The following is a 10,335-nucleotide window of genomic DNA, read 5'->3' on the forward strand; positions in this document are numbered from 1 at the left end:
AGAGCATTTAGGGGAAGAACAATACATTTTTGGAGTCCAGGAAGGGCAGGGCATTTACAACCAGTTTACAACCACACATTCCAGAAATGGTAAATATGAAGATCTAACCCCATGGCAGGGGTGGGAACTGGGAATTAAACTAGAACCTTTGATGTCTGTGGTGGGGCTTTTATACAGAGGAAATCACCTCTAGATAGAACTAACAGTTGACTGGAGGAATTTTGCCCTGTGCACTAGGGTAAAGAAGTCTCCAGACACTTGTGTTCTCTATCTAATCACCTAGGCAACCTTTCCTAGCCAGAGGACAAGACTATGTTTTATTTAAACTTTGAAGCTCACAAGTTAAACTTATATTTATCACCTAGCAATCACATTTAAATATTTATAAAGGCACAGTTAAGGCTGACAAGAATCTCTTTTTACTCTTAGCATATGTAAGGCACAAATGTGAATTACTTAGTTACTCTTCGTTAGCCTATGTAAGGCACAAATGTGAATGTTTCCCTGCTAGCTGCTGTGAAATGTGAATTGTTGCAAGCTGCCTCGGCCTAGTGTCTGAAGGGTGGGATAGTTAAGTGGCTCCACTGAAAAGCTTATGGAGCATTCCTAGTTTATTAGGAGAGTGAGATAAGTACGATAGATAAGTGGAGATTTTTCAGTAGTCAGGAGCCAGTTTCCACCGAGGAACCTTTGGGCATCCGCCAGAGAGCAGCCCTGGCCGTGACCCTCAGTTGTTTGCAGTTTCTGCTGGCCCACACAACCAGAGATCAGTCTCTCAAAAGAAATCCAGCTGTCTCTCTGGTCAACATTCCGTCCGCCTATGGCTTCGATGGGGATTCACCACAGAGATGCTGGGGAAACCTGTCCTCTGCTTTAGAGAGTGGCAGCTGCTCTAAGGTCATTTAACTAGCTGGCAGAGTGACCACTGTTTGTCCAAGTTCTACAAGGGACAGTTAAAAGCCTGAACAAGATTACCTAGCACTTTATAAGTTTTAAAGTCCAGAGCTTATTATCAAAGTATTTTTCTATACACAAATGATAACCAGACCTAGGAGAAGAGGAAAGGTTGGAGATCCTCCCTTAGACTAAATGTGTTTTGGTCCCAGAAGTGTGCTGCTTTTGGAGATAGCTCCTTCTGGGTGTCAGCCAGAAGTCGGTTTTCTCTACTGTGTCTCAGATTCAGCCTCCCGAGGGATACCTGTGCAGAAAACACTAAGCCGGGACATGGCTTTTATGTGTGTTTTCCTGGATGAGCAAAATTCTGATGTCTCTCATCTGACCCAAAGACAAGGTATGTGTTCTTTCTCTAAGGTGACTTCCCTGTCTTTGGCGTTAACAAACACTCATCTTCTATGGGCTTAACTTAGTTGGAACAGTCTAGAGTTCTTTTTTAATCTTACATGCCTCTAAAAAGGAAAGTACAAAGTGGTAGAAAAAGATTAAGGCCAGAGAAAGAAAACTGAAGCAGAACAGGCTGGACATTTTCTCTGGAGTGTAGAGGAGGATCAGAGCCAATATGTCCCAGTGAAACCTGTCCTTCAAGTCTGAAGGACGACCACCAACATAATGTCTTTTTTACATGGTGGTTGGAGTCCTGTGTTTTATTACATAAGCATGTATAATTTTTAAATCTGAGCTAGATTTAAAGACCCATTTTACAGAACATATTAAAGTCTACCAGGGGTGTGCTAACATCTAAATAAAGTCAAGCAAGGAAAACTAGTACATTTAGCAACTACTTTAAATGTGACATATACCAGAACAAAACAGGAATAAAATGTCCCATTAAAGAAATATCATAACCTTCCCATGTTTTAACTTAAGATTTATCAACATTTTAGCAAAACTATAGAAGACAAATCATAAGCAATTATAAGCAACGGGCAAAGACATGACAAAATTTGAAGCATAAATATTTGTTACCTAAATAAGTCCCAATCCAGAGTCTATGAAACAAAAGCAAACTCTTACCTCTGTCCACTGATCTCAGTGGGGAACCTCCAAATGATACAGGGGAAAGAAACTCCCAACCTGACAGATACCTGGGATGAGGGTTTGTGTTCTCTGCAATTGAAGAATGAATTTTAGAAACAACAGAGGTTAAGAGCAGAGCATATTTATTGAGGAAAATAAAGCTTCTGTGCAAGAGTGACAGAAAGGGACATGAGTGGGTTGCCAAAAGAAATTGTTTTTAATAAAACTGTGTTTGTATACATGGCTACATGCAAGATAAATTATTTTGTTTAGTTTCCTAGGAAATGATCCTACATTTCACTATTATTGTATACTAAAGTCCGTGTATTAGTTTTGATATTTAAAGCATGAAAAAATTGGGAGAATATACAGATGGTTTTGAAGACAGTAACAAAGATTTCGGCCTGTCAGGAGCATATATGCTTTAAAAAAGGAATAAATCATTAAGTGATTTATCCTGGAAAAGAGAAGGCTGATGAGTAGCATGAATAATACTGAGATACTGGAATTTGAGTATTATTCAAATATGGAATATACTAGGATGGCAGACTTCTGTTTGCTTTATTAAAATATCTCAAATTCTACAGTAAGGCCTGACATTGAGTAGGTGCTCTACAAGTATTGAATGAAAGAAAAGTTAAAATACTACTTGGTCAGTGGTAAATAGGAACTGTCCTTCTGCAAAGAAGCTGAACCCTGGAAAACAACACTAAATGTGTTAGCTTGTGGTGTGAGCGTGCATCCGATATTCTCAGGGAGCTTTGTCCAGTTTGTATTTGTTACTGATATTGAAGAGGGCACAGAAAGAAGACCATTTTGTGTTCAGAAGCACCTTGTTTTTTAAATTTCCCATTTATATTCTTTTTATCAGTTTATATCTAGGCTGAGGATAACACAGAGATTTTAAGTGAGAGATTAAGAGGGAAACCCTTAGTGTTCATCATGTCAAAAGTTGTATGAAATTTTATTTTCATTATTTTCACTAATTACACCTAATGAAAGTTAAAAATAGTATTTCTTGAGGTGCTATTGAAGCAATCAAATATGTAGGCCACAGTTAAGTAGAGAGATCAGAGATTCCACTGAAATTGTGGTTCAGCTGCTTATGTGAAAGTTTAGGAGAGGTAGATTGATTTGAGCAGAGTGAGCAAGTCAGGAGAAGTTTCCTTGAATGGAAAATTTAACAAGCATAATTCCATATCACATTCACAAAGAACACAGGAAATGCCCTTACATGCGCAGATTATGAGCTCAGATGTTATCATAGCAGAGGTTATTTTAGAGCTAACCATTCATTGAGTTTCTACTGAAAGGCAGATACCGTTGTCATTAGCACTATAGTAGTAAGGTATGTCCCTTGTTCTTAGGAAACTCACAGTCTACAAGGATAAATAAGAATGTAAACAATTACACTACGGTGTGAAAATACAGTAACAGAGGTTAAGTACCTATTTCAGTACCAGTAAGAGAAGAGATGTGTTGGGAAGTTTTTAGTTCTGTGAGTCATGGGCAGTTGCCTGAAATCGTTAAGGCAAAATGACACCAATTTTCAGTGAGATATCTGTTTTAAGTTTGAGAAGATAATGCTCTCATGATATTATTATAGGTCTATGAATCTGGCCTTTCTATAAAAGATAATATAATTTACCAAGAACCTCAAGTTTGTAAGAATAATAATGAAATTTCTGTAACAAAAACCAAGTTGACTCTTTCAGGTTCTTATACTAGGGAGACAATATGTTTATACATGTGGGTCTGATTTATTTCACTTATGAATATGGTCCCTAGTTGCATCCATTTACCTATAAAAGCCTTGGGTTTATCTTTCTTTATAGCTGAGTAATACTCCATTGTATAAAAATACCACATCTTTTTTATCCATTTCTCTGTTGATGGGCATTTGGGTTGTTTCCAAGATTTAGCTGTGACAAATTGTGCGGCTATAAACAGGGATGCACATATATCGCTGTGGTATGATGTTTTTAATTCTTCTGGAAAAATACCCAGAAGGGGTAATAGTTGCATTAAGTGGGACTTCCAATCCTACTTTTGTGAGGACTGTCTGAATTGATTTCCACAGTGGTTTCACCTGTCTCCACTCCTACCAGCAGTGGAGTAGGGTTCCTTTCTCCCCACAGCCTCTCCAGCATTTGTTATTGGTTGATTTCTCGATGATAGCCATTTTTTCTGGAGTGAGATGGAATCTCAGTGTTGTTTTAATTTGCATTTCTTGAATGACCAATTATGTTAAACATTTTTTTCATATATTTATTTGCCATGTGTATCTGAAAGGTACAATAAATATTATGAAAGGGAAAGAAATTGCTCAAAAAGAAAGAACAGCTGGGATGAGGGAAAGAAGAAAAGAAAGAAGGGGAAAAATTATATATATATGTGTGTGTGTGTGTATATATATATATTAACCAAGATAATTGTACTACTAATTTCTATTGGTTTATTGAAAGGAACAGCTAATGCTTAATTTTTTTGACCAATTTTCCATGCTTATATCTGGTAATCTGAACAACTACTTTGAAAACAACAGTATGCAATGTAACAACCATTGTTGAATTCCTGTAATCTTGTTTTTTCACATTCTGTATCATTTCTAATTTTTTTATTATTTTTTATTCTCTTAAAAAAAACCCATTTGAGTCAAAAACTCATTTTACCTAGAGTACACCAATACTGTGCTTCTATCAAGTTGCAGTATGTTGAACTTGTTGATTGATTTTTTTCCCAGTCAAAGTAATATATGTACCAGTATACAGAATGTTGGGTTCTCTCTAGTTCAAATGTTCCTTGTAGGTTAACAATTAAGTCAGCAATGGCTTTATGTATTTATTTCTCTTTTCCTTTTTTTCTTGGAAGGAAAGTCAGCTGGCTGTAAAGACTTTATAAAAATGTCATGGAGAAGGCCACTGGACGTAGGCCACTCTTCAGACCACAGGGGTCTCTTCTGCAGTGTTTCTGATTTGTATGTCTCTAGACATGCAAGTTCTGTATGTGTCAGTCTGTTTTTGTCACTACAGTGAAATGCTATAGGAATACATGAGTATTGCAGTGAAGTACTAGGATGAAATACACCGTGGGCCCTTGGCAAAGCTGATGGTGAACAGTGACGTAAGAAGGAAAGATCACGTCTTGAAATAGGAAACCAGAGAGTAACTCAGGTTCAGTACTGACTTCTCGGAGAGCTCAGGGGTCTCAAGCTCTCTTTTGAGGACACACTCACAAATGGATCTGAGGCCCTCTCACTAGGCCCTGCCTTAAAATTTCCGTCACCTCCTGTGCTACTGCACTGGATACCAAGCTCCCAACACACGAATCTTTGGAGTTTGCACCCAGAGTGTATCAGCCCGTAGTAGGTGTCATTTCAAATGAGATCGAGACTGCAGTTTTAACATTTTGGGCCACATGGGAATTTTGAGATGCCAGGATTGTCTCTGGCCAATTTATAGTAAGTCCAGTTCTGTCCTAGGTCAATAGGCCTCTCAGGATTTGAATCTGGCATTGAAAAACAGGATAACTTTTGGACCCCCTAATGTATTCATGTGAGGTGTGGGGAATCTGTATCAGTGTCACCTCAAGTTCACTCCCCAGACGTTTCTAATCCATCTCTAGATGGCTCTGTTGCTCTGGTACTTGCTAATCACTAGTATGTGCTAAGGGACATTTGTGAATTCTCTGGAGGAGCCCCGTAGCTCTTGAGATTCTCCCCTCAAATACATGACTATTTCTGCTGACCTTCATTTCTTTAGTATGCAAAAAATCCGTTCCTGGTAGAGCTGAAAAAGGGCGTTCATATCTGCCTTTTAGCCTGCTTACTCCAGGTCCCTCCTGCCACCACACAGGCTTGTCTTCTTGTGGTATGGAAATTTCAACTGTGTCGTAATATGTTATCTTCCTTTTTGGTGGCTTCAGAATTTGCACTCTATGGTTTCCCATCCCTTCTGCCTGGTGCTAGGTATGTGAAATTCAATTTTGGAATTTGTTTTGGGAACCATTTTGTTTCTGAGTAGAGCATTTCATTTCTGAAAATGAAAAGCACCTTCCTTTTGATTCTTTTTTTGCTAAAGAAAATTTTAAAAGTTATTCTACTTGAAATCTCAAAACTGAGCAAATATTTCTTTGTTCAAGCCTGGATTTTACTTATTCCCATCATAGTGCATATTATTGATCTGGTAGGTAAGGGAGCCTTGGGAAATTAAGCCATGAAAATATGTTAATGTAACAGCCAAAAGTACTACCTTTCCTTTGCCTAGTGACTGTAGGGATCCAGGCATGATGTCATCTGGACCTGATGTTGGAAGTAATAATGAAACTGAAGAGGTTTAGTCAAATTTGATGGATCTTATTGTGTATTAATGGGTGGTTGAATATCGGTTGTGAAAAGACAAACTTTTATCCAAATAATTAGAGAAGTTTCTCAACTTGGTAAAGAATATCTACAAAAGCCTTATAGTTAATATCATGCTTGGTTGTGGAAAATTAGTGCTTTTCCCCTAACAGCATGAAAAAAGCAAGGATGCTCTGTTAAACCACTGCTGTTCAACATTGTATTAGAAGTCCCAGGAAATGCAGTAAGATAGATAAAACAAATACATACAGATTGGAAAGGAAATATAGAACTTTTTTTTAAGACAGGGTCTCACAGTGTAGTTCAGGCTGGCCTTGAACTCACTGTGGAGCCCATGCTGGTCTCAAATTCATGGTGATCCTCCTGTCTCAGCCTCCTGAGGTGAGATATGCTACTATACCTGGCTGGTTTTTGTTGACATATGAGTTGATTGAGAATGTAGAAAATCTGAGTCAACAGGAAACTTTAGAACTAATAAGTGACTCTAGCAAGGCTGCAATACACAGGTTAATGTAGAAATTCAGTTGCTTTTTCTATGGACTAACAATGAACAACTGGCATTTCAAGTTAAAAACACAAGCAAAATAAACCAGACACTTGTTTAAATATTGTATGGTTTCATATGAGAAACCCAAAATATAAACAAAGAGCAAAATAAAAGATAGATAATAGGAAGTAGAGACATAAGATCTTTCCCAAATGGGAGGAGGAACAAGAGATTGGGGGGTAGGGAGGAATGGGAGGGAAACAGGATGAAAAAAGGAATTAATATGTGTTATGTACACATAATGTAAATATTATCTATTGTAAGAATACACTAATAACAATAAAATAACCGCCCTGAAGCAGAAGAAAACAAGCCAGTGACTTTAGTACAGAAAGGATAAGAATCTAATGAAATAGGGTTAGATATATAGAAAACTATCCAACTAGGTTAAGAAATGAAAGAAAATCTAAGTAGGTGGACCATGTTCATGGATTAGGATACTCAACTGTTTTTGCTTTTAGTCTTGAAAACTGTCATGGTCATTAAAAGGAGCATCTGAGAAAACTTCATAGGCAAGGGCAGCCTGAGGGCCATGATTAATACTATAATGTGGCATCATGGACAGGATCCTGACAGAAAAGGAGCACTAGGTAAAAAATAGGGAATATGCATAAAGTAGTAGTTAATACAAATGTATGAATTGGTTCACTAACTGTAACAAGTATATTACACTAGTGCAAGATATTAATAGTTGGAGAAAGTGGGTGTGGATATATAAAAACTTGGTGCCATCTTCTCAATTTACCTGAAAATCCCAAATTGTTTAGAAACTCAAATCTGAAAGGGAGCTCTAGGACTATATGCATGAGAAGTGGGAAAGTTGAGGTTCTCCACCCCTTTGTAGTTATTAGAAAACCAGGTAAATGATGATTTTCTTTCTGGAGAGGTGTCGGGAGCATGTAGGTCATGCTCATGAAGACAGTTTGAGATCTGTCCATAAAATCCTTCAGTGTCTCACATGGTCTAAGGTCAAGCCACTCCCTGTGTTGCGTACAAACTAAGCCTGTTTGTGCTCTCCTTCCTCTCTCTGTCTTCAACAATGTCAAGGAGCTTGTTTATCTACACACCAGCGCTTAGTTACCTTCTTCCTCGCTGGGACAAAATACCTGACACTCGCGACTTGAAGGATGTAAAGGTTATTTTGGCGCACGGTTTCTAGAGGTTTCACTCCAGAGTCCTGTGGCTCCAAGGTGGGGAGGACATGGCAGAGGACTTGGAGAGCTGAGGGCAAGCACAGTGCACTAAAGGAGGAGCTAGAAAGGGATGTAACCGCTTCCAGGCCACGCTCCCAGAGACCCACCTCTTTAGACCAGATCCCCCCTCCTAACAGCAGCCCAGCTATAAACGTACAACATTCAGTCACCTTCCAAGAGCCCTGCCTGTGAGTGCATGAGTGTCTAGGATGACATTCCAATGTAAATCATGACAACCAGCCTGCCTGCTGCCTCTATGCCTTTATTTACGCATTCTGCTGCCTGAAATTTCCTGCCTCCAGCCTCAGTCTGTCCTCCTCTATTCAGTTTGGTGTCATTGAGCCCTTACTTCACCTCCTCCAGGAAGCCCTTTCCCATTCTCCTAGATTTGGTGCCTTTGTTTCTATATTCTCCAAGCTCTGGGAACCCATAGTTATTGTATTGCACTTGTATTTTTATTACATGTACGTGTATATGTTATTCTCTGTGTTGACCATGAACAAATCAAGGCCAGAGTCTTAGCTGTAGCCATAACAAGAACAGAAGATCGAGAGTATTCATATTTACAAAAGAAAGAGGAGTGAGGGAAGACCGTTATAACAAACTCATGTTTGACGTGAAGACAGAGTATAGTTTGCTGTTACAAATAAGACTTTCTAAAGAAAATTTTAATCCTCATAAAACTCATTTTCCCGAAATTTGAAATCCTATAAGAAAACTTTAAAAGCAATGAGTAGTAAAATGTTTTCCAATGTTGGATTACAAATGCCTTAAGAAAGGAAGACATGATTATAATGATCTGAAGGTTATAGAGATTACTGTTGGGCTCCTAATTCTTGAATGTTTTGGTACACATTCTTTGAGTAGGTCACTTGTATTTCTATTTATATTTATGAACAGTCAGTCAGAAAAATGCAGAATAATATAGAACATGTTTTATAATTAAATTTAAGTATAAATAGATGTAATAAAACTGCTCTTTTTTCTATAATTTTAGAGCATAGTTATGTGCTACATTTTTGTCAGTGTCAGACTGCATATGTGGTGGTGGTACCATAAGATTATGTTACTGATTTATGAACTTACTGTACTTTTTATTGTTACTTTAGAGTTAGTCTTTAAAATATTTACTATAAAACAGAATGAGGTATTATACTATCTTACATTTACTATGTCTATTGACTGCATCATTTTTCTTGCACTTGATTTAATTTTATGTTGCTTTGTTTGGCCCTATGAGCAGTAGGCTCACAAGACACACACACACACACACACACACACACACACACACATCCTAGGTGTGTAGTTTCCTATACATGTAGGTTTGTGTGGATGCATTCTATGATGTTTGAATACTGACCAAATAATCTACTGATACATTTTTCAGAACATACTCCCACCATCATGAAAAGCATGACTGTATTTCTAAGAGGAGCAATTCACATGTTAATGCTGTAGGTTCACTTACACTGGTGAGAAATGCTGAAATGAAATATAGCATATTCATACATTTTAGTTGAAGCTCCTTTGTATTTCAGTGTACTTTGTTCAAAGGGTATGACCTAGACTCAGCCTAAACTATGATCTGTGCTTTTGCACATTATGGAATAGGATGTAGGCTTTGCAAAAATATTCTGTGTATACAAGATGATTTGAAAATGAAGTAAAATTATGTTCTAGTGAAGAGAGTGGTTTTAATTATGCCCTTCAGTGTTGCTGTCATTTATGAAATAATGCTGAATTGATTTTAGGGTACTGGAGATACTGACTGTCACTTTAAAATTAAGAAGAACTTGGAAAATGCATCTGTAAGCCTGGAATCAGTGAAGAGCCCTGGGTTGTTTGTTGGACTTCAACCAGATGGACAGGCAAAGCCAGTCATTTACACCAAGAATGAGAATGTTTACTTCTATCCACAAGTCATTCAGTGTACGTTTACTCTGATCGTTTGAATTTTGCTTGCTTTATGATGGTTTGTGTACAGTGACTGATAATTTCATTATTTTACTAAGAGAAATCTCTGTTAGCCTTTTTGTTAGTAATAATTCTAGAAATAGTAGAAGAAAAGCATAATTGAGACCTGGCTCAACTTCAACTAATGTTAGGAATAGAGTTTTGCCACTTTGACCTCCTTTATAATTTTTAAAATTGTCTGAGCATTCACATATGTGTGTCTATTTGAATTTGTTATTTAAGGATATTTTCATATATACTGAGAAAGAATGAGGTTTGAAATTTGGCTTACAGATATTTTATATATA

At 37.5% G+C, this 10,335-nt stretch overlaps 1 protein-coding gene across 1 annotated transcript in view; it reads left to right on the plus strand.

Annotated features, from left to right (window-relative positions):
- Rp1 (retinitis pigmentosa 1 (autosomal dominant)) overlaps positions 1 to 10,335 on the plus strand; it is a gene marked incomplete in the record, with an annotated part of 300,755 nt that overhangs the window by 134,120 nt on the left and 156,300 nt on the right. The window contains 1 exon segment of the mRNA XM_013520200.1: positions 9,826 to 10,003. Within this exon segment, the coding sequence (XP_013375654.1) occupies positions 9,826 to 10,003 (178 nt within the window).

This window comes from Chinchilla lanigera, unplaced genomic scaffold, assembly GCF_000276665.1.
Source record: "Chinchilla lanigera isolate Chin_1 unplaced genomic scaffold, ChiLan1.0 scaffold00053, whole genome shotgun sequence".
NCBI lineage: Eukaryota > Metazoa > Chordata > Mammalia > Rodentia > Chinchillidae > Chinchilla > Chinchilla lanigera.